At 40.5% G+C, this 24,879-nt stretch overlaps 1 protein-coding gene across 7 annotated transcripts in view; it reads left to right on the top strand.

Annotated features, from left to right (window-relative positions):
• gphnb (gephyrin b) overlaps window positions 1-22,623 on the top strand; it is a 108,826-nt gene extending 86,203 nt beyond the window's left edge. For 3 of the 7 annotated variants that reach the window (XM_005731120.1, XM_005731118.1, XM_005731122.1), the window contains 16 exons: window positions 174-248; window positions 4,530-4,586; window positions 7,641-7,683; window positions 8,602-8,739; window positions 11,990-12,082; window positions 14,951-15,006; window positions 15,543-15,662; window positions 17,089-17,147; window positions 17,464-17,617; window positions 19,207-19,328; window positions 19,506-19,593; window positions 19,789-19,862; window positions 19,997-20,064; window positions 20,186-20,289; window positions 21,684-21,780; window positions 22,277-22,623. In XM_005731120.1, the coding sequence (XP_005731177.1) occupies window positions 174-248; window positions 4,530-4,586; window positions 7,641-7,683; window positions 8,602-8,739; window positions 11,990-12,082; window positions 14,951-15,006; window positions 15,543-15,662; window positions 17,089-17,147; window positions 17,464-17,617; window positions 19,207-19,328; window positions 19,506-19,593; window positions 19,789-19,862; window positions 19,997-20,064; window positions 20,186-20,289; window positions 21,684-21,780; window positions 22,277-22,410 (1,482 nt within the window). In that variant the 3' untranslated portion in view covers window positions 22,411-22,623. The remainder of the gene's footprint in view (window positions 1-173; window positions 249-4,529; window positions 4,587-7,640; window positions 7,684-8,601; window positions 8,740-11,989; window positions 12,083-14,950; window positions 15,007-15,542; window positions 15,663-17,088; window positions 17,148-17,463; window positions 17,618-19,206; window positions 19,329-19,505; window positions 19,594-19,788; window positions 19,863-19,996; window positions 20,065-20,185; window positions 20,290-21,683; window positions 21,781-22,276) is intronic. The other 4 variants (XM_005731119.1, XM_005731121.1, XM_005731123.1 and 1 more) reach the window with 4 other exon arrangements.
• The last annotated feature ends 2,256 nt before the right edge of the window (window positions 22,624-24,879 follow it).

The raw sequence follows: 24,879 nt of genomic DNA, 5'->3' as shown, positions 1-24,879 counted from the left end.
TGCATTAGTATGCTAAATTAGCAGACTGTGTGTGCAGCTGTGTTTAAAACACTAGTATCTGATGTGTTGCAACAGTCTGAGTGGGAGTGTATGCCTGTCGTCTGTACGTGTGTGCGTATACGCATGCGTGTGTATGTTATGAAGGTGAGTGACTATCCTGTGGCTTCCCCCAGGCCTCACGGAGAGAATTCAGGGCTCACCTGGATGAGGTCATCACGCTCAAGTCAAGGTACTCTACCTTGGACCAGGTAAACCCGCTAACCTTCTAGCAACTTCTTCTCTACCGGCATGCAGGCCACTGGCATCCCACTGAGCACCTAACCACACTAGTGACATACACAAGCATTTACGTACATAGACAGGAAGGCTGATGGAGGGACAGAGAGGGGCACGCTGTATTTTAGATTGCAATGGGCTTCACTTTGCTATAGCATGTACCTGCAGCACTGGAGCAGGTGAGAACTTGGCACTACTTTAGTAATAGACAGTATCTAACTGCTTATGTTAAGTTGAGAGACGGAGATATGAAACCTATCTAAATGCAAGAGATCACTGCAGGGTGAGACTGTTCCCGCCATCTCAATTGGTCAGCCTAAAACTTAACAAACTAACTTTTAAGTGTTTAAGTCTGCCGGTTTGCTCCAAACTGAATTGCATATAAAGTAGATTACTTGGAAATTACTTGCAAATAAGTAGAAAGCTTAATATTACCAGCTGCAAATGCAAAGGCCAGTCTATATTCTCTGCATGACCTGTGTGGACACAAATCAAATCATGTATAGCAGGTGTAAAAGGGATCTTGTTTAATGAACACAAACACACATAGGACACGTCCACATGTTGCATATTTCTACAGCAGAGGTGTCTGTTGCCTGAGCCATGCAGAGCTAGGTTCAGATTTAGAAGTGCAGTGGTGATACACATGGGCAAAAAGACAAAATGAAGTGTTTTCCAAAGTCAGATGTATTTGGACACTGATTTCCATCTGATTTTAGTCTATAAGTTGTCCTGTGTACCACCATCTTCAATAGTTTGCAACATTTCTTCTCCATGCCTCAATCTCAAGAACTCCACCAGCACTCATTCTCTTCCATTCATCCCCCCATCTGGTCATTTGTCAGGTTTGATGTGTGTGTCAGTGCCTGGTTTCTGCACAGGATGCAACGTATTTGTGTGTTTGTGCCTGATATGGATATGCCAGTGTGCTGCTGGATTCACAGAGGGATCACTGAACAGTAACTGACCTCCCCACGGGAAGCCATGAGTGCACTCTCCAGGAGGTTGAAGCCATCGCTCTGGATTGCCACAGTAGCATTTCCCCCTGCCCTCTACTACTCTGTCTCTATCATCCTGGCATTTTGTCCTCTGCTCCATCCCTCTCTCACTCCGTCACAAGGGGTGAGGCGGTTGAAGCCAGTTTACAGCAAGCCTCCATGCCCTGTCACAGCCTTCTCCTCCTTGCAGAGGATGTATTAATCTTCCCCTTTTTGCATAATTTGTCTGACAGCTCCTTTGTTTTTGTGCTGAGCTCAGCACCGCGGCAGTTGCATCCCATCATTTCCTGGAACATCTCCTTAGCCGGCTAGTTATTGGCCCCATCGATTTTTCCCCGGGCGGCTCACAGATGCCGGGCCACGTGTCTCGCTGACCTGGCCGTGCTCGCTATTCTGTGTCCGTACACAGAACCGTCACCTGCTCCCCAGCCCATTGATCTTCCGGGCAGATCTCCATGACAACCCGTTGTCAGGCTGTTTCCGCGGTGACGGCAAGGTTGCCGTTTAGAGCGCTTAGTGTTTCTGGCACGAAAGCCGGTGGTTTTTCCATTTGCATGTGTGTCTGCATTCCCTGCAACATGCCTAATGCTTCGTTGCAAACACTCACACATGAATGTGGAAACTGCCTGCTTTTTATTTCCTTTATTTTTGCTTATCCAGGGAGTTTTGAAACTGTTGTTCTTGCGTGTATGATGTGTGCCTGTTAAAATTTGCATCCCTCATACAAGCCCATTCTCTTCTCTCACTTGGTCGGTCTCTCACCAGTAACAGGGGATTGCAGCGAAGGGTAGATTAGAAATGAGTGCGAGAATGTTTGACAGTCTGCTTTTATGCCTTTCCTCTAAACGTCCAAAACATCCCAGTCTGCCTTTGTACTCATTCTCCATGTATCCTCCTCGCCTCTAACACATCCCCCTGTAGCTTTTTTCCCGTGTTCATCTCCATATGCAAACTGTCTTTCCCCATGGCTCTCTGATGGTATGATCTTTTCTTCTGAGCTATTTTTTGCCATACTGAGGTTTTGTTTTCAACCTGTGTCAGCATTAGTGTCATCACTCCACATTGCATTGAGGTTTTTCCGCTATGTGCTAGCTAATGGTGACCGTATATTGCTGCAAGACAGACTAATGATCCATTACTACACGACAGAGTGTGAAACTGGGTTAGGTAGAAGAAGAAAACTTGATCTTTGTGGTTTATCTGTGTGTTTAAGGAGACCAGTTAGGCAGTAAGATTTTGATGTAATTGTTGTGCTTTTTTAAATTTATTTTATTTTATTTTAGATGTCCTAGTCCTAGTGTTCTTGGAATGGCACACCTTGTACAAAAAATGCCCTAGCTGTCAGTCGCTAGTTTTCATATGTGCTTTTCAATGTCTGCAAGTTTGATCTGTGCCTTGCTGTAGCTGTAATTAGCCCCCTTAATCCCCACCTTTGTCCTTTTTTGTTTTTTCATGCCTGCCTCTCTCTGTTTCTTTCTGTTTCTATCCCTGTCTCTATCACTCTCTCGCTTGCTCTCTCTCTTATATATAGGGTTATATAAAAGAAATATAAGGGCTTTCGAGCTTCAGCACAAATTTGCTAGCATGAGCTGTTGCCATCATGGCATCCGCTGAAAAAAGCTTGTACCAACTAAGAGAAAGTGGTAAAATTGTAAATATGATGAGGCATTTTAAATCCAGAAATCAGATTCTTAAGCACTAATGTCAACAATTACAGTTGTTGTGTTACTGCTAGTCCTCAAAATATTAGGTAGTCCATCTGCATGGTGACCTATCTGCTGCCAGCCTAAACTAAAACTTCGTTAGCATTTGCATCTGCTGAAAATTGTTCATAAATGTCAATATGGGTATACAGCTTACCAACATGGCAGTATGGGGGTTAAAATGCTGAAGGAGAAACTGGTGTTTCATTCACGTGTTCTGTCCGCCTAAACTGTGCCGTTGTACGGTTATAATCTAAGGCTACGTCCACACATGTTCAGGTATTTTTTAAGACAGGTTTTTTTTTTCTTTTTTTCTTTTTTAATAATAAAAATCTACGTTAAATAAAAGATGTCAGTCACCCTCAAAGTAATAGCCTTATTATAGCAATTTATTAGACAGTTGTATTTGCTAATTTGTTTTTATTTTTGTTTCATTTTGACTTTTTTTGTCTTCTTTTTTCAGTTTAGTTTCCCTTAGTCTACAGAGTGAATTTTCTTTTCAGTTATTTTGTTTGAAAATGTTTAGTTTTAGTTTAGTTTTTTATTAGTTTCAGTGTTAGTTTTAGTCAGTTTAATTATTATTGTATGGAGGGCACATGTCAGAGGGAAAATTGATGACAATTAGTATGTGTATTACTACAGAAACACATAACTTTTTTAAAGCGGTTGATCCATAGTGTGTCATAGAATTGTAGACCCATTATACATGTATATTATGTATTTTGAGACTCATCAGGCAAGTTGTAATAAACTATTTTACCAGTCTAATAAACACTACAACTAAGTATATCTCTACTACATTTTTAGTTAAAAAATTAACTAAAGTTTTTTTTTAACTCAATTTTCGTTCATTTAGTTTAATTTGTTTTTCAAAAGTTAGTTAACTAAAATGTTTTCTCACATCTAATTTTAGCTTTTATTTTAGTGTTAGTTAATTGTGAAAACCTTGGTGGACATGGCTTCAATGGCTACATTAAATTTGCTGGACACAAAGTAGGAACACATGAGGGTTACTTATCCAAGCGGCATGCAGGAACTGTTGACATCGGGACTGGGACTAGATTGAAAGGCAGAACTGGCTCTGCTCCAGCACTGCATCAGAGGTTTACGATACAGTGTAGTAAGTCAAGCTTTCCCAGTGAAAAAGAAAAAAATCTGCTCTGTTATCATTTTTTGTAGCTGAACATTTTTAAAGCATCGCGGTTTAATATGTTATTATAACTTCTGATTGTTATAGAGCGCATCCATTATTTCCGGATCAGCATAATCACAACATGAACCTCAGCGAAAGTTTTCAGGAAGCCAAAAAGCCACTAGGTGTTCATTCTTTATGGCCCTGCTTTATGCCACCTTTCTCTTTAGCTCTTTTTCCTTCTTTCTCTCCTTTCTGCTCCTCTCCCCCCAGCTCCTGCTAGGGTTGCTTGTTGTAGTGGATGCCTGTCTGTCCGTTTGTCCGTCCGTCCGTCTGTGTGTCTTGTCTGTCTGTTTGTGGTGTTCTGGTTGCTGGGACAGATGCACTGATGCCTGTGATTCGATGCTTTATCTCCACTAGCTCCAGTGTAGGTTGGAGGGGCTTAAAGATGATCGCAGGAGGACCTTCAGCTCTCGAGTAACTATCCCGCCCCCGCCCCCTCTCCTCTTTCCCCTCTTCCCCTTCTCCCCCCCTCACCCTCCTCCGAGGAGCGCGCAAAACAAATGTCCTGCTCTTTGTACCTCCCCACCCCACCCCACCCCCCTACTCGCTTGCCTAGCTATCTCTCTAGCTCTCACTCCCTCTCTTTCTCTGTCTGTTGCCACTGGTCTGTTTCTTGTACTCAATCTGTCGCTCACTCTACATCACTCTTTGTCTAGCTGTTTTCTCTGTCCGGTCTGTTAGGGTTCCTCTTTTCTCAGTCTCCCACGCACACTTTCCTGTCTCTTATTGTTCGCTTTCTCTCTTTGTTTCTCTCGCTCTTCTTCCATCTGCTCATCTTTCTCTGTTTCTGTCTCTCCGGTTAACATGCTCTGCTTTCAGTAGCTATGTCTGGTGTGCTGGATGTCTGTTAAGTAGATGCCATCAGGCCGCTCTAATGGTCTTTATTGTTTTCGTTCTTTTCTTCCTCTTTTCCCTCTTTTCTGCTATGTCTCGGCTCTGTAGTTTAGTGAAGTCTGTCTAGTTTGTGCTTCCTGTTTTTGTTTGTTTCTTTCTGGGCTGTGGGACCACGTCACGCTGATCCTCATCCTTCCACCCCCACCCTCCCTGTCTATCTGTCTACCTGTCTCCTCTATCTCTCTGCCTGTCCATCCCTCCTTCTCCACCATCCCATCCACCTTTGCCTCACCTCCCATTTACCACCTTCTCACCTTGGCTGTTTGGTGCCCAGTGGTGTCACAGTATTAGGCATTGAGGGAGGGGAGGAGAAAGAGAGGGGTGGGTGGGTGAGTAGAGAGACTTTCACCTTCACCGTGGGTGTTTTGGTTCTCCATACACAGCACACTGCCCACACCCAACTTTTATGATAACCACGGGTCATAGAAGTTACTGAGTTTCAGAGGACTTTCAGAGCCCAGAGGGATTGAAAGACATGTTAGCGCAGACAGATAATGACTGCCAGAGTACAATCAGCTATGTCAGTTGACAAATCTGAATATTAAGGTTGAAAGACAGCCAGACTAACGAGCAGGCGAGAAGACAAAGGGAGAGCCAAAACCAAAGAAGTGGACAACATTGGCACAAATCCCATACTTTCACTCCAGTGTATCCAACCGGACCTCTATTTGTGTATGTGTCTAAAGAATAATTACTTTCTGATTATGTGCCAAACTAGCTTAACAAAGTGCCTCCTGTGATTCTTCTTCCCTTATTTATCGTTCCCTAAGGCTGAGTTTCCCAAAAGCATGCTTATTACTGCAAGCCAGCATCTTCCTTTTTAAAGGTGCGCTACAACATTTTAACATAAAAGCATCAAAGCGTTGCTTGATTTCCAGAAATACAGCTAAAAGAGACAGGAGGCTAGAGCAGTAGCATGTCCATGGATCGGTGCTGCTTGGCATCACATCTCTTTTCTTTCACTAGCAGCTAGTCTTGGACTAAATTACTAAATGTAAAGCAGAATAAAGGTACTTAAAATTGGGAACAAAACTGTGTTCCAGACACACACTACATTCCTTTTGGCATGTAATGTGTTTACAGTTGAGAAGTTTCATTGTTTTAACTCAAAATGTCAGCAAACATGACAATTTTCTAAAACGTTACTGTCTTGCACAAAAGAAGGCAGGAAGTATTGACAATTGATCGTCTTCTACCATTTTCTACCACTTCTCCTGATCCGGGTGGCAGGGGGCAACAGTCTAGACAGAGATGCCCAGACTTCCCTCTCCTGGTCACTGTCTCCATCCTCCATCAGCTCTTCCTGGAGGTCGCCAAAGCTTTCGCAAGCCCTTTAGGAGACATTTTTACTGACGATTGGAAGTAAAACTTGAGAATCGTCCTAAAATTGTATTTGAGAAACAGGAAGCATTTTTTGTTTTATTTTTGGTTCAGTACTGATGTTGCCATCCAAATAATTTCCAACAGGTTGATTTCCTATAGCACAAAAACAATAACCAACCATAGACTGTAAATAAAAGATCTTTGAACAGATAATTGAAATAATGAGGCAGCTCCTCTAGTTGGAAAGAAAAGTCTTATTATCCTGAAGTCCATTGGACAATTACAGAGTTTACAGACTTTCGCGTTACATTATTATTAAATACAACATCATCTTCTTTTTATCTTTTATATAAAGTCTGTATAACAAAGTTTGATTGAAACGGTAATGTTTAAAATTTAAATTTCTCACCCATACTGTGCGCATTTACTATGTTGTATAGAGCAGGGGCACAGCAATAGCCTCCAAAATAAACTTCAGAGAGGCCACTCAAGGCCACTCAAGCAGGAAGACAGAAGTCAATGGGAAATGTAAATGCAATTATTGCTAATTTTGGCAACACTGATTATACATGAGGAAGTTAAGAGTTTTATAGGAAAATTACAAGCTCCACGTGCCTTCTCTCAACCATGGACAGCACCTGAGCTCCAGCCTCAGGTTGTTTTTGGGAAACTCAGCCCAGTTTTAACCCGCTCTGCTCTCCTCCCCACCTTGCCGTAGATCACGGGTAGCGTTCAAACGCAGCATCAGCAATTTCCAGAGAAATCTGAACCCTCTTGCGCCACATCTGAACAGCCACTATCGTAACTCAGCACTACATTTCCACTACATTTGGTGTTACACTGTAGCACAGTTAAAACATCTTGTGATACAATATTGTCACTCTGTATGTTGCTGCCTTTGTCCGTATATTCTTTAAAGTGCTTTAATTATAGTGTGACATGTCAGTGCATTTATCAGTGTGACAACCACCTGTGACATGATGATGTAGTGTACCGTAAGTGATCATAATGGTCATGGGGGAGATGTAACCATCTCCCAGCAGCAGGACAAAGTGCACAGTGTAGTGTGACGCAAGCTCTTGCCAGTGCTTCTGACTGTTGTATAAACAGCTTGTCATTTCAAGCATGTGAAAAGAGCAGCTTGGTTTATCTCAAATTACCACCACCTCTGCTCTCTCTCTCTCTCTTTCCTTTTCTCTTTCCTTTTGCCCTTTCTTGTCTTTCGTTCCCAATCACCCTCTCAATCCCCAGGTGCAGTCACGATGCAGCAGCAAAGAAAATATCCTAAGATCAAGTAAGCACCAACTTTCACGTTTCACATCTGCACGTCACAGACTGTGCCCTCTAACACTCAGATAGATTTTAAGTGTGTGTGTGTGTGTGGCTTCTGTGTTGCATTTACATGTCCCTGTGTGTTTGTGATGTTTTGCCAGAGGTTGTTAAGCCTCATGTTAAGCATCAGAATATGCTGTGGAAGCGTAAGTGTATGTTTAAAGGAGAGAAATTGGGTCAAGGGAAATCAAAGCACGGCGTCTATTCTTCGCTGTGAGGCAGAGGGAGAGCGAGGCAGAGAGAGATAAAGAGAGAAAGAAAGAGAGAGCAGATTACACATTAGTTACACCTTGCTTTGTTTCTTTTACCTTTGGAATTATTAGAGAGGTATTATTAGACCAACATGGCTGCTATCGAGCACCTCTGTCATCCAGCTGCGTTTCACAGGAACAAACAAACAGGACTGTTTTTTGCCAGTCCCTCCTCATGGCATTCAAATAGCACACATATGCCTACATGCAGCAAAAATAAGTCGTCTTAATCCAGTTTTCTTACCATGGTGTGAAGACATATTAGATGATATATCCTTTTTTTTATAATGATCATTTGTGCATTTTAACTGTATGTCATGTAGACTCTGGACTTAACAGCTGAAAATCCAGAGTGCGAGGTTCTGTTTGAGATTTTAAAATTGCTGTTCAGAGTTGTTCAGTTCCCTGCTTTTAGAGCCACGTAGATCCCTGCTGCCTTGGGAGTGAATCCCAGTAGAGTTCTCACTCTTCTCCTTCCTTATCTTCCAGTCTTCCTCTTTCAAAGTGTCTAAATAAAAATAAATACTTTTTCTCTTCTTTTTTTTTTTAATTGTTCAAATTTAACATGGAGAATTAAACCTGATTTTGTGGATTTTATGACTACATCTGTATGTTTCACATCGTCTCAGGTCATAGTGCTGTGGACATCACCAAGGTGGCCCGGAGGCACCGTATGTCCCCCTTCCCCCTAACCTCCATGGACAAGGCCTTCATCACTGTGCTAGAGATGACTGCAGTCCTGGGCACTGAGATCATCAACTACAGGGGTGAGGAGGACAGATAGGTGGTTACCCTTTAAAGCCTGTAGCCATGCTGCTACAGAAAAGCTTCTAGTTTGTAAGTCTTTCCTTTTTTTGCATATCCAGCTCATATAGATGCTGGCATGTTGTGGTGGTACTCCTTTCTGATTGCTAAGTACACATGACAGCATTTAAACACCACCTGTTCACAACCAGACACCTCACTTAATCAGCAGTTCCTGTACGCAGGCCACGCTGTCAGTCACACAGACTCAGATTGTCTTTGCTACAAGGTCAAATGCATAACAAACAAATGACTTGCGTGTGTTTTTTGACTTCCCACAGCTTGTGAGACACTTTATACAGACAATGGATCCAATTTTTTGCTCACCTGATGCATTTGTTTGTTTATTCATTTATTAACATGTACCAGGTTGGAGTTTCGTTTTATTTCTCTGTAACCGACAGTGACATGCACGTGATTGTAGCTTTATTCCTTAGCCATAAGAGCGCTACTGTGTTTCCATCAGAGTACATTTCAGCTAAACAGAACTGAATTCTACAAAAGCAAAAATTATCAGAATTGTGGCCCCAATATTATGTCAAAAGAAGAGTGAAACTAATGTTTTTGTTACTTGGGGCATTTGAAATTGAGATCACAACACATCAAGAGACAAATTGAGGCTGAAGCTAGCTTTTGCTTCATGCGTATATGGGTCTATATATAACTTTTGTGTAGCAAATAGCTAAAGCCAGTAATTTTCAAAGTTGATAGTATGCCAGGATTATTTACAGCTCATTTCCGCTGCCCCCAAGTGGTCAAAATAGTAACAATTTTTAATGCAGTTGCAAAACTAATTCCTGTTTATATAATTCTCAGTGTCTGTCATGACATTTGTATGTACACATTACTGCTTGTGTGTTCATGTCGCTGTATGAGTTAACTGTAGCAGTATTTTTGCATTGTGTGCTTACAAGTCTAAACAGACATCCAGATTCTAAGGTACAAACTTGCAAGACAAGTAGGTTTAGCACCTGAGGGTCTTGTCATCCTTCTGGCAGAGTGGCTTAAGTGCCAGCGGAGGATGACACAGAGTCAAGCTGAGGGCTGGAGGGGAAAACACAGTCTTTAATTCATCTGTAGAAACCGTAGCAAAGACTGGCGGCAATAATGGCCTGCAGCGCACATGACTTCTAGATCAATGATGGTAGTAGGAGCGCTTTCGTTTTCCAGGTGTAAAGTGATGTTTCATGTTATGGAATAGGGGACTGGATTGCAGGATTTGCAAGAGCACAGCTGGGAGGCGGACAGTTGGGTAAGGAAGAGAGAATGGGGGGATTTGAGAGATGAAATATTTAGACAGTCAACAGCTGGAGCAGCTCCCCTGCTGGATTTAGAACAGTGTGTGTGTGTTTGCTAATGGATGTGTATTCTGCATTTTTTGCATATAGTGAGTATTGAATTAGAGGTGTCTAGCGCTGATTTTATTGTTATAATTGGTTACTACATATTTCTACGTAAGCTATTACTGGAGGAATAGTATAAATTAATACTAGATCCCTGTTTATCTTTCTTATTGTATCGTAGAGACATTTGCTGTGATTCTGTACTTAAATATGAAGTTCTTGACAGTTTAATATTTAATGCTAAACAGTCTAAAACACTTTAAAGGAATAGTTTGAAATGCTTACTCTCTTTCACGCCCGGAATTAGACAGAAATATTTATCTGCATGTGAATTATGAAGCCCTAACTATCTGGAGGTTAACTTAGCCCAGCAATTGAAACAGGGAGAAAAACAACATGCTCGGTTACACTTGGTTGGTTTTAAACACAGAGACCTTCAGATTTTTTACTTCAGAGCAGTTTTAGTTTAGTCCGCCCTTGTTTTCAGGCTAAACGCTGGGCTAACCTCACTGGCTTTAAATGTACTTTTCTGCAAAGGCATGAGAGTGAGTCATTTCATCGAGTTTTAGTTAAGGAAGTGAGCGCATTTGTCAAAACAAAAAATTCATTTAGTTCCTCCCTATTTTCCTGTCATAATAACCAGTGTTATTGTTCTTAAATAGGGCTATTTCTTAAGCAGAAATCGTAGACATTAAAAGATTTAATAAACCTGTTTTGTTTTTTGTGTTTTTTACTTTATTTTTCCGATACATATTAGCTCACACTACTTTTTAAATTACTGACGTAAACATTTGCATTTCAACTGAATGATACATTATTTTAACCACATCTGCTTTTATAAGTTTAAACTGATACACTTCAACAGACGAGGTGGTGTGAGGTTCAGTCTTATTGGCCTCAGAAACGCTGGGAACTGCTGGCTTAGACTGGTGTCCAGAACGTCTTACAAAAAGAGGTTCTTCTTTTTGAAAAGCACCTTATCAAACGTGCACTTTTCTGCTGCAACAAGACATCACCTCTGTTCTATTATTAGTCACAGCTCAGCTTCAGCACATGGTTTTAACAAGCTTTTCAGTTCCAGCTTGTGTGTAAAAATACACCAATTTAAATACTGTTAATATAGAGAAAAGATGGGAGGATTTGGACACGAGCATGTGTGCCTTTATCCATGATGGAGATGCATTATGTACAGCAGCTCAGTATTCCTGTCATCTGCATGTGTGTGGGTGTCTGTATGCACATGCATATTTTTTCCCCTTAAACTCGTTGATATCAAAGCTTAGATCTTCATATTAACACCCACATAATCACAGCATGAAGGCTCAGCTATATATAGGCACACAGCAGCTTAAGGTATTTTAGTGCCTGGATCTTTTTTTCTCCCTCCACCCACTCTCCCTTCTGACTTCTATGTCTTTCTTTCCTTCCTTTACTTTCTCTGAGCCATTGTCTCAGTGAAGAGGCTCTGTTTTTCCTCCCTGACATTTTTTAAGTTGTCTGGCTGTTGGAAATGCTAAAGAAATGTGCACATGAACATTTGCAAGCCCCCACTTGCGGTGTGCAAATCGGTAAACTGAGGTAAAATAGCGCAGTGTGCAAGTACATGTCCGTGTGTGCAGGTCAGGCGGTGAGTCATGCAGAGAGATGCTGATGCGTGGTGTCACACTATGGCTCTCTTTAAAACATGCACACACACACACACGCATATACACACCTCCAGCTCAAACATTTCTCTGTATCTTCATCAGATGCACTGTTTCACCCTCTATGCCTCTGTCTCTCTTTCTCTCTCTAACTTTTGCTCTCTCCTTCCACCAATCTTCAACCAGCCTCTCCACTCCACACTCATGTTTTTCCTCTTCTTCTACAGATGGGATGGGTCGAGTCCTGGCTCAGGACGTTTACGCCAAAGACAACCTGCCACCCTTCCCTGCTTCTGTCAAGGACGGTTATGCTGTGAGAGGTAGGTAACATCAATTACGGCAGGTGATGCTAATTGAATAATATCCTCTCATTCTTGTCTTTGCCACATTTTGTTGCCCATCCATCTGACATCCTTTCAGTATTTAGTACTTTGGATCTTATCCTCAGTTTATCAAAAATGTACATAAGTGTAAATGTTGCAAGGATTATACTGTTATTTATGATATATAGCCCTTGTTGTGTTCAAATGACACATCTTACCTAAAAATCAAACACATTTATGTTTATTTTTAGTTGTTTACGGGTCCTTTTTTACCTCTTGTTATTACCATGAGAGCAATGAGACAGTAGGCCTGCTTAACCAGGTGTTCGTAAGTGCAAACTTTGCATGGTTATATGTAATTATTAAATGGAAACCATTTATAAAATTACATTTTACAAAGTCACAAGAAAACATAAACACTAACTGAAACAATACTGTTACAAACCTTACCTAAAAGAAAATCCTAAATATTTAGGAAATGTCTGTAGTTTTTTTTTTTTATTATTAAATTTATATACACGTTTGTGCCTCATTATAATTTTTATTATATATAAAAAATATCAAAAATTATTGAAAATTACTACTAATTACTGACTAACTGAAACTAAATGGAAATAAAATATTCATTTAAAAATTAAAACTAAAGAAAAATTCAAAACTGTACTGATTATGCTTTGCCGATCTAGTTAAACAAAAGTAACATAAAGAAGTGGATCACTTCAAAAGCAGTGCATATACTTAAGAGTAGTGGTGTCAGCGTTAATCTCGTTAAAATTGCTGCATGTGGCAAATCTCCGTTAGCGCGGATCACCCCATGCTGCACAGCGTCAACGCGTTAGCGTGGTTAGCTCGTTAATGCGTAATGTGGTTATGGCGTTAACGCGCTTTTAACGAGATTAACGTTGACAGCACTATTAAAAAGTTGATGGACTGAGACTGAAGCTAACGTGTTAACAAGCTAACCGCGCTAATGCATTGACACCGTACAGCCCCACGCACAGGGTGATCCGTGCTAACTTGCTAACGGAGATTTGCCGCATTAATGCGGTTATGCCGTTAAAAGGTCATTTTAACGAGATTAACGCTGACAGCACTATTAAAAAGTTGATGGACTGAAACTGAAGCAAGTACAAACCTGAAAAGATGTGCAACCTTTTGATACAATTAAATAGTGTAAATAGATTGCACATTATTTTGAGGAAATACTGTGCACTCACACGTCCTTCCTCACATGGCGGATTGTGATTGATTCCCGTTAGGCACTGCTGCAGAATTTTTTCAACTGATCCGAGCATATTTATAAGGTATAACAGAGACAAAGCTTTAATAGTGAAATCTGACAGTTGAAAAGACAATTATGAAATAAGAAAACTAATCAAGGTTACTTTTTGAATTCTACCTCACATTGACGCAGCTGTACGTGCCTATCATGTCATCTTATTCGTAAAGTCACTGCTGTGTAACAGAGCAGTGATGCTGCAGAAGGACTAACTGTTTCTGTCCCAGTGAGATCACTGCAGGACACCGGAGCAGGAAAAAACTGCTTGTTGGACAATGTAAAGGCTTTTTCTGTCGCTGTGATTGAACGGTGATCCTTTCAATTATTGTACATAAACGAGGCTGTCCTCCACAGCTGCCAGGTGGCAAGAGATAATTCTCAAATGGTGGAGGATTTACCTTTGTTCAGACATCCAACTCTCAGAGTTTCATCCTTATGGCTGTTAGAACTCCTTTCTAGTGTTTTTCTAGGTGAGATTCAGAAGACGTTGGTTGAGATTTTCTGTCAGTATTTTAAATGAAGGGAGTCCTGTAAAGCACTGAGGGCTGTGTTAACCTGAAGAACAGGGTGACAACTCGCTGACTTCAGGCAGCTCAAAACCTCCTGTACATAACATCTGCTGTTGGTTCCTACTGAACGAGTAGGAGGAGAAGAATACCACAGATCTCTCAGGATTTTCTGCATCTGTCCTAAGGGCTTGTTGCCTGCTAAAGGATACGTGTGTTTTTTAGAAATTATAGTGCTTAAAATATGGGTCTGAAAAGAGTCTGTTGTCTAGAGCTTGAATTTTTCCTTTTACCAAAGTGTAGCTTCTGCCTTTTATTGTCACTTTAAGTAATAAAAAGCACCAAGAAGCTGACAAATTAGCCTTGGTTAACATCCAAAAAGTGATCAGGGAAGTCCTGGGTTCTGCTACGTGTGTAGTGTGAACAGGTAAAAATGCAGTAGATGTTAATACTAAGAACTGCATTGGTATGAAGCAGAGTTAGATGAGGAGAGATGCTCCATAAAAACCCATAGAAACTTATATTTCCATCATGGCTCTCAGGTTTTTCCCAAAAATGTGAAAAACCTCTTCATGTCAAAACAGATTTTTGATGTCATCAATGGGATTTTTTAAACTTTCTGCACTAAAGAGAATGGCAGATTCACCCGGCAAGGACATTTTTAATGTCAAAGGATGCAGTATATCCGTGTTCAAAGAGCATCTTGTGATGACTTTCGTTCCTCTTTCTGTGTGTTTGTTAATTGATAAAGAGGGATGCTAAAAATGATTCTTGATTTCTCAATTTTTGCGTTTGCTCTGGTCGGTCACAGTACTTGGCTGCAGTAACAATAAGGGTTGGGCTGTGCAAAGGCTATCAGACTGATTTTTGATTAAAACTGTAAAAATCTGCTTACCCTGGTAGTACTGTTTGTGTCTATTTTGGAGATGTTTAATAAACTTTTCCCCCCAGATCTTGTTTTTATCATTTCCCACTGTATTTTACCAAAAGAAATGACTCAGCTCAATACACACTCCCACACACCCACAGGTTTTCACCTGCACTCGTGCGTAATACTTTTCAATCTTTCTTTTATTCTAGCGGCTGACGGCCCAGGCGACCGCTTCATCATTGGAGAGTCCCAAGCTGGGGAGCAGGTTTGTGTCCACGCTGACACCTCTGCAAGCACACAAAGACACCCTCACTCACACAGTCGGTCTCACACAAACACCCACATAAACTGGATATGAAAATAAAGTACTTCACTTTTGCCCTTCACCTTATGCCTTGACCAGCCTGTAATTGCACATCAGTGTGTTCCCTTAGCAGGTGATGAAAAGCCCTTCGCACCAAAGCATGGCCAGAAAGTCAAAGTGTAAACACATGAGATCACTGAGACAAAAGTAAGCCTGACAGATTTTCGACAACCCCTCACATCTCCTCTCAAACAGCATCACCACACATTCAAGCATCTGTTTCCTGTTTGCCTTTATACGCTCTTAAAATTGCAATTATGATGTACATAAAGTCAGTTTTCTGTTTTATTGTATAGATTACTTCAGTCACAAACAGTCCGTCATTTATTCCATAACACCTATGGGTTAAACGTTAACCCAGTGTTTGAAATTTGACATGATATTTTTTGTCCTTTCCTGTATCTTTGACTTATGTTTACCTTTCTGTGTTTGCACAGCCCACCCAGACAGTGATGCCTGGCCAAGTGATGAGGGTGACGACGGGTGCCCCTATACCCTGTGGGGCAGACGCTGTAGTCCAGGTGGAAGATACCGAGCTCCTCCGCGAATCAGAAGACGTGAGCGTGAAGTTTCATGCTAAATGAAGGACAGTCAGAATCAGAACGCTAAAAGGCCTTAGTATGCTCATTTCCAGCTTCATATTTTGAATCTAAAACTACTCAGTTTTCCATGATTCATAGTTTTAAAAAGTAATAATTATTATTATATACTGGCCTTTGATGCAGTGTCTGGGTTCATCTACTGTCTGAACAAGATTGTTAAGCGCATGTCTCTTTAAGGCCCAAGGCCTGCTTTCTTTTAATTGGTTGCCCCTCACCTGGCTATTGCAAGCAATGCCCACTACATGTAAGCACCAATTCCACACCACGGACACAGCTAAGGGCACACCTGGCCATAAAAGGAAATCCATCCCAAGCTGATGTTAGCTTGGTCAAGAGAAGAAAAACATTAGAAGCCAAACATCCATGGCGCTCTCAAGCCCAAGCTTTTGTCTCACTTCCTTTTTAACATGCCAGTATCTTTATTAAAAACTTCAGCTATGTTTATTATAACCATCCTATAAGGTTGTCTTTAACCCAAACCTGTGAAAGGTTTCATTTAATTCAGTTCAGTTTTATTCATATAGTGCCAAATTACAACAGCAGTAAACTCAAATCACTTTATGTTGTAAGGTAAAGACAAGAAAACCCTAACGATCAGCTGACCCCCATGACCTAGCACTTGGCGACAGTCGGAAGGAAAAACTCAATTTTAACAGGAAGAAAGCTCCAGGAGAACCATGCTCAGGCAGTCTGGTTCAGGCAGTGATCGGTTGGGATTCTCTCTGTGTACTGCAACTGCTTCCCAAATTCCAAATACATGAATGCTAGGTTAACTGTCTATGTGTTGGAGCTGCAAGAGACTGGTGACATGTCCACTATGTGCCCGTCACCCTGTGACATCTGGGATGGGCTCCAGTCATGGACAATTTCAAGCTCTTAAATTTGTGGGATAGCAGTTTGGGGAAAGCCTCTTCCTGTTTCAACATGACTGCAGACCAAAGCAGTTCATAAAGACAGTAAACAAATTTGGTGTGGAAGAACTTTACTGGCCAGCACAGAGTCATGACCTCAACCCGACAGACCACCTTTGGGATCAATTAGAGCGGAGACTGTGAGCCAGGCCTTCTCATCTAACACTGTCTGACCTCACAAATGTGCATCTAGGAGGAATGGTCAAAAATTCCCATAAACAAACCTATGAACAGCCCTCCCAGAAGAATTCAAACTTCTCATAGCTGCAAACAGCGGATCAGCATAATGTTAAACCTTATGGATTAGGAATGGGATGCCACTCAAGTTCATATATGTGTGAAGGGAAACAAGTGACTACTTTTGGCAATATAGTGTCTTTTAACCTAGAAATGGACAGAATACTGAAAGCATCATTTTCTTATCTGTCACTGACCCAGCCTGTTCAATGTGATAAATGTTTTTCCGGTAGGGGACGGAGGAGCTGGAGGTACGAATCCTAGTACAAGCTCGCCCAGGGCAGGACATCAGGTTAGTCCGTGACTGAGATGTTTGTTATGTATTATACTTATTAAATACTGCAAGGCTGGAAGACACTGTTGGGAGTTAACTTGAAAAAGATTAATGCAAGGTATAGTGCACCACTACTACTGCTGTTATTATAATTCTGTCTGTCTGCATGTTTTTGATTATTATTGTTCTTTATTTAACATTATAATAATGATGAAGACTGAAGGAAAACAGATGCTTAGAACACATTTCATGTCTTTACCAGAACATCTATGGTGAATGTAGCAGTACCCTTGTTCTTGCAGGCTTTAAATGTTTAGTGCTCATCTCTTCATAGGCCTATCGGTCACGACATCAAGCGTGGCGAGTGCGTGCTGGCCAAGGGCACCCATATGGGTCCATCTGAAATTGGCCTCCTGGCCACTGTTGGAGTTACAGAGGTGGAGGTCCAAAAATTCCCTGTGGTGGCCGTCATGTCCACAGGAAATGAGGTAAAGGTTAAGAAAATCTTAGTTTTTGTTGTGGTGAATTATGCCTCTCGACTTGGCTGCGAAAGGTACAACAGTATGCCTTTTTTTCCTAACAACACACCTCGTTCATATTTATGCACAATCACCATTGTTTGCTTTGGCTGGCGACAACAGAACATCATTTAGAAGTGAATGTGCAGTCAGCTGTTTCACATGTGCTTTCAGTTGTGAAGAACGTGTTTATCTGTGACCAGGTGGTTTCGTTTAAACAGTAGAGTCAGATTTGTGCATTTTCTGTGTGACTAATGCGCAGTTTAAATTTCATGGGGTGCATGAATATGCATAGCTCTCCATTTTCAGGGCCGTGCAGACCCATATTTAAACTTTATCACCTGTTTGTTAGCATATTTCACTCATCTGCCGTCTTATGAAGTAGAGGATTAGATGCAGCTACATTTTATTCATGAGCATTTATTTTGGTGGCAGTGGACAAAAAAAATCCATGATATCCTTTTAGCATGTTGTGATTCAAAGATTTTAAGATACAACTAGACTTCTGTACCTCTTCAGTGTTCCAGTTTCAGATATTACAAAACCTAATCCATGACGGCAGACTTTGGCTAATTGAAGCTCTTTTCCAACCTGATCAGGTGATGTGCTATAAAGAGTGTCATGGTGCCACATGGAAGTAAGATGTGGTGGCACCGTCAGTTAAGCGTAGCGCTTTTAGAACATGAAGCTGAAAGACTGCATGAACCACATGCGTATGCCCGTGTTCATCTCATGGAAGGACTAAGAAAAGGAGAGGGGCAATGGAAAAGCAGTGACTCTAAGATATTGGCTGATATTAGCTTTTTCTGATATATCAGTGTCTGCATTGATAACAGCCAATAAATGAGCATTTAAAAAGTAATGAATATGATGAAAGACCAGGTTGACAACATGGTGACAGGTGGGTTTGTAATACAAGAAGAAGAGTCAGGTGGATCGTAAAAATAATCGTGCAATTAAAATGTTTATTTTTAAAAAGCATTTTCATATTATTTTTGTAAAGACTCTTACATAATTACACGCAGTAAATGTTAAGGAAATCTGTCTGTTGCAACATTGTGTATTTCAGACTTTTAAATGTGTCAGTCATGTTCTACTGTTTAGTCTTAAAATGTGACAAAATGGTGACAAGAGCACCTCACAAGTTCCCAGAGGCCAAGCTGACATCTTTAAAGTGCATTGGTTTAGATGACACTAACTTTAGCACGAACAACAGATGGGTGTTGCTAATTTGAAACTTCAGAAAGTGTTTTTTTCTCAGTTTTAAAGTATTATTTTATGCAGCATTTTTAACTCAAGGGTAATAGAACCAAAGCAGATTTATTCAGTACAGAGAGCATGTTAAATATAGTAACTACATGACTGGGTACAAAAATAAAAAGTTTGCATAAGGATTATAATATTGTCTCATCTTCCAGCAGAATAATTATTTCTTTACTTACCAGACCTCATCGCAAATCAAAAAGATGCAGAACGATTTATTTAATGATTTTCACAACTAATAATAAAAGATTGCCATCAAATAGGAGTTTCTAACATGTGATTTGTTTGGGCGATAGCTTCTGAACCCAGAAGATGACCTCCATCCTGGAAAGATCAGGGACAGCAATCGCTCCACCCTGTTGGCCACAATTCAGGAACATGGCTACCCCACTATCAATCTGGGCATCGTGGGAGACAAGTATGCCGTCAGATCTTGCCTCTGCCACAGTTCCCTTTAGCTATGCTTTTGTCCTTTTAATAAGCCCTGTGTACTTATCCAAAGATAGGCCAGTTTTCTCATTTTCTGTGATTTCTCTGTCCTGGGTGTCGCGGGGGGCTTGACATTTGTATGTATATGTTTGTCTGTGCCCTGCAGCCCCGATGACCTTCTCAACGCTCTGAATGAAGGCATCAGCCGTGCTGATGTCATCATCACCTCAGGAGGAGTGTCTATGGGAGAGAAGGTACAGTGGCAGAAAGTCCAGTGGTAGAGTTGTGTTGTACTGACACCATGTGGTAGCTGATAGCCAGACAGCTGAGCTTCACAGTTCGTTTGAGTTCATTATTTTATGAAACACATTTTTTGGAGTACTTGTTCTTCATGTCTGTTGAGTATTCTTAAGGATTTTAATTTTCTTTCTTTCTAACATCATTTTTAGGACTACCTTAAGCAGGTGCTGGATATCGATCTTCATGCTCAGATCCATTTTGGTCGTGTGTTCATGAAACCAGGGTAAGAAAAAGAATCCGCTTCAAAAGTGCTTCACAAACAATACATACAAATGACATGCAGAAGGAGTCATGTGGTGTAAAATGACAGCCGGTGGAGAATTTAGAAATTATGTTTGTTTTTGTCTTTTTTTCCAGTCTCCCAACAACTTTTGCCACGTTGGACATAGATGGTGCTCGCAAACTAATCTTTGCCCTCCCAGGTAGTGTGTGAAGTTGAGAGAAAGAGTGATTCACTCCGCTGTTTGCGCAGAGATGTTACTCACATATTTCCCCCCCTTGCTTTCTCTCCTCGCCCTCTTCTCTCTGTCCCCCCGTCTGTCCTAGGAAATCCCGTGTCTGCTGTTGTCACCTGTAATCTTTTTGTCATCCCTGCCTTGAGAAAGATGCAGGGTATTTTGGACCCCAGGCCCACCATCATCAAAGCGAGGGTAGGACACACAGGGCAACTGGGACATCCTGACTTCATCGCGTTCCCAAGTGCAAAAAGTGTCCTTTGCTCCTGTGAGGGATGATTCAAAGTCGCTGTTGTAACAAATAGGCTTTAAGAGTGTCGATGCAATCAGCTGCAACAGAGAGAATATATAATATATGGGGACATTTACAGTTATGTTTATACGTAAAAAAAACAGGGTGTATTATTGCAGCCCGTTGCAGCCATGATTTGATATCATTTTCATCATCTGCTTGATACATATTTATGACCACAGTGTTTTGCTCTGATTTGGCAGAGGAACCAATCACGGCCCACACTGACCCAAAGGCCTGCTCCCCGGTCATGAATATTCATAACTGTAGAGTGAGAAAATCATATCACGATAATACACAGTGAGCACACACAGCCTATGTCCCCAACTAACATCATGGAGTGAGCAATCTGGTCCCCTGCCATTATGGGTGCTATTCAGGGTGCAGTGTTACATCATTTGCTGTTATAAAGCAGTTAGAAATCAACTTGAACACATTACTGCCACTTAGGGGTGCAAATGATGGCCTTCGCCAGATGTAGCCAGACAATTTCCCAAAGCAGATGGCATCAGACACAGGTCAGATAATACTCTGAGAAAACCTTTCCTTTTGCCAGCAAACTTAGATAATCTTTGAACTAATGTATTTGCCCTGTTTTAAATGTGTTTGGCAGAATTTTACCCAACTTGCTTACATTTTGTGACAGTTCAGATCTGGATTTTTGCCATTAGAAGATTTGTGTGTGTACATGTGTGTTTAGCCTATAGACTGTATATAAAAGATGGCTGTGGCTCTGAAGATTACTGCACTCTGTTTTTTTTAGAAGAGACCATATTTGGACGAGCCTGGTTTTTTCACTTCTGCTAGGCTTAAATTATAGCTCTGTTGGAATTCACTTGGTATAGATATGCCATCTATTGTGTGGCATTCAAGACCGAGGAAGGTTGTTTATTATTCAACTTCTGGGACTTGGTTGAAAATTAAAAGACATGCTAAATAAACATGAAGTGTGACTGAGTCCAAAAGCTTGTCCAGACCAGAGTGCACAGGAAAGTCGGAAAGAAAGTCATGCATGTTTTAGATTGTGGCTTTCATCAGCATCTTTAGCATTTTGTAATCAGTGTACGTGAACATCTGAACTCAAGCAAGACTCCTGTTGTGACTTTTGTCTTTGTGGTTCCAGGTAACAGTAACATGAGAGCCAGATGGATTCCAAGAAATTGTCTGAAAGCAAATTTTGCATTTTTTTCTCCACTACATTGGGTGTATCCTCTTCAATTTCATACTTCAAGCACAGTGGTGATTAAAAAAGGGTGATGCAGCATTAGAATTTATGTTGTGTGTTTCTTCGCTCTAGTTGTCTTGTGATGTGAAGCTGGACCCTCGCCCTGAATACCACCGCTGCATTTTGACATGGCATCACCAGGAGCCTCTGCCGTGGGCACAGAGCACAGGTACAAAACCAGCATCTGTGGGGGGAAAATAACATTTGAGCACAATGATAAAATAACACTCATAGGTGTGGTTAGTTTTATAGTGATTTACAAAAATTGTGTTGTTTTTTTAAACATAAGTGCAATCATTTAAGAGCACCTTAAATTATCAGGACTGACAAGACTGGCAGCAGTTTCTTAGACGAGTTTGAAGATCAGCATTTCGATTCCCAGTCATGTAAACGTGTGATCATTTTGGCCGTTTAGTATTCGTCAGAGTGGAAATAATCAAGAGACTTACCAGTGTTCACAATCTCTATATGGAACACGGAGCAGAAGTAGACATGATTCCATACTAGGCTCGCCTCGGGGTTTCTTTGATTTACTGCAGGTGAAACTACTTCAAATACATGGTTTCTGTAGTTTTTGAATACTAGCCAGTTTGGCAGTGGAAAAAATAAAAACTGCTCTTTTTAACAGCAATTATTGTTTCCCCTCATCATCTTTTCTGATGCAGGGAACCAGGTGAACAGCAGACTGATGAGCATGCGCAGTGCTAACGGGCTCCTGATGCTACCTCCGAAAACAGAGCAATACGTGGAGCTGCACAAGGGCGAGGTGGTCGACGTCATGGTCATCGGCCGGCTATGATGTCATAACGGAGGGACGGAGAAACGGCGTCACATAGCGAGGGAATGGGTGGTTCACGGTGCATGTCCACATATCATTGACTATTCTGTAATATGCAACGGCACAGCTAGTTTTTATTGATTTGGATAACGTTGAGGTATAGTCAACATCTTGATCACAACCTAGATACATATGAAAAAACTAATTTAAAAAGATTATAGTATTTCAAACAAAGAAAATATAACTTTTAATGAAAAAAATCTAATTATAAAAAGAGATTTATTCTGTAATATATTATTATGATTATTCTTATTATTATTATCATTATTCTTATTATTATCATTATTATATTAAGGCAACTTTGTTCCTTTCATTGCAATTGCTTTGTGTGTTCAATGCTAGACCTTATCTATAGCAGTAGCATTTTAATAGACAGCTGTAGGTGCCTGCCAGGACAAAAAAAAGAAAAAAAAAGAAAATTATTATTTTCTCATCTTTAGTGGAAAAAAAAACACTCTGTTTTATGAAAATAAAGAAAACACAGAGGAAGGCTCCAGATTCCCCACGGTGCTCAGCTAAGAGGAAGAGGGGGGGCACATAAAGGCCACTTCCTCTTTGGAGTGCCCATCAAGGTGACACTTCTGTTTTTCTCTCATTAGTATGCATCATAATGGCTTCACAAAGAGCTTTGCTTGTTGTTTATCTTGTGAGTCTTGTTTATGTGCGCAGTGCCAAATGCCTGGGCAAGGAAGAGGCGGTGTCGGGGAGGGTGGGGGGGGGGGCACACCCCAGTCGGCCCAGGACCCTAAAGCTTCCTTATATTCATGGTGACCGGGTGTAAACTCCGTCCCAAACCCCACCACGAGCGAGCTGAACCTGGGAAAAATAATCTTTTATTTGATCAACTATTTAAGAAAAAAAAAATGAAAGAAAAGAAACAGCTTCTTTAAGTGCTGACAGCCTTTTTAACCAACTTCACAAAAAATGTACAGAAAAAAATAAGAATCATATTGTACAGATATATGTGACCAGCACTCCTAAGGAAATTATTAAGCAATGAGGAGACATTGAACAACGCTGTACTATAACATTTTCTGTAATGAAATGAAACTGATGAAAGAGACTACGAAAATAAAATCCTTGATCATTATGTAAAAAAAACAAGTTCTTGTTGGGTTTCCTTTTTTTTTTTTAAATAAAATATATCTAATGAAAAAGCAGTGAATTTCTTCATTGGGGCTAAAAGTAGCGTGAAGGTTAGAGGAGTGTATGAATGAATCAAGAGTTTACCAGCCTTAACAATCACTGATCATAACAAGAGGGACTCAGTGAATACAGTTATTAAATATGGATTTGACTAAATGTTCAAGAAAAATCACAATTTCTGTTTAAAGATTAAAAAGTGGTGGTTCATTTTTTTTGGTTTGTGACTTTTAACTTAAAAAAAACACAATTTTAGGGTCCAAAGATTTTCAGCTTTCCACTATTTTACAGTTTTTCTATCCCTTTATTTTTCTCATCCTCCTTAGGAGTAGCATGTAAAGTTGTTAAAACTAGGGTCTGTTTTTTAATACTGAACTAATGTGGTTTCATTTATATGACTTTGAATGGACATTGCTGTGCAAAAGTTTTGAGTCATTGCTCATTTCTTAAGATTTTACTTCCAAGGAGCCAGACTTCTTGTAGTGGTCTTGAGCAATAGTTCTTCAGGCTTTCTGAGGGGCTTTCAAAGTCTTTCTTCGGACACTGGCTGATTTTTCCTTCTTTAAGCTACTTAACTCTGACCTGTAAATCATTCAACAATATCACACCTAACTCGAGAGATGAACCAGTGTTGTGGCTACACATATCAGAAAACTTATCAAGGAACCAATTTTAAATTGTTTCTTTAGGCACATCGTTACTAGCAGCCTGTCACAAGAAAAGATTTATTTATTTCCATTTTTTTACTTGAATCTACAAAAAAATGACATAAAGAAGAGGAAAAAATCTAACACAACCTGAGAGAAGCATGTAGACCTTCAGTGTATCCATCTGCTGTTCACTATCCATCTTGTCTTGAGGTCTTGTTTGATGCATAACTGGATAGTCAGTCATGGCTTGGTTTACCCAAAGCCCAGACCTCAAAATTATTGAAGCAGTGTGGGATCATCTCAACAGAGAAAAGAACAAAAGGCACCGAAATTCCAAAGGTTTGAATGTCCTTCAAGAAGCCTGAAAAACTATTCCTGAAGACTACTTAAAGAAATTATAAGAGAGTTTGCTGATCTGAGTGGATACTAATGGAAAAGGGGCTTAAGAGAGGCTGTGGTGAGAAATAAAAGTGATCATACCAAATATTGACTTTCAAGCTCATTAGAATTATACCAACTTGGTTTTGCCTCATATGCTGCATTTCCATGTATGTTTGCGCATGTTTCAATACATCACTGCATCTGTTTCCCATTTTCTTAGCATATATAGAAAAAAATAGAGATGGCTTGAGATTTT

Source organism: Pundamilia nyererei, unplaced genomic scaffold, assembly GCF_000239375.1.
Source record: "Pundamilia nyererei isolate P.nyererei 1_Seehausen unplaced genomic scaffold, PunNye1.0 scaffold00041, whole genome shotgun sequence".
NCBI classification, from domain to species: domain Eukaryota; kingdom Metazoa; phylum Chordata; class Actinopteri; order Cichliformes; family Cichlidae; genus Pundamilia; species Pundamilia nyererei.
The sequence above is the reverse complement of the archived record's forward strand: the minus strand, read 5'-3'. Positions and strand labels throughout refer to the sequence as shown.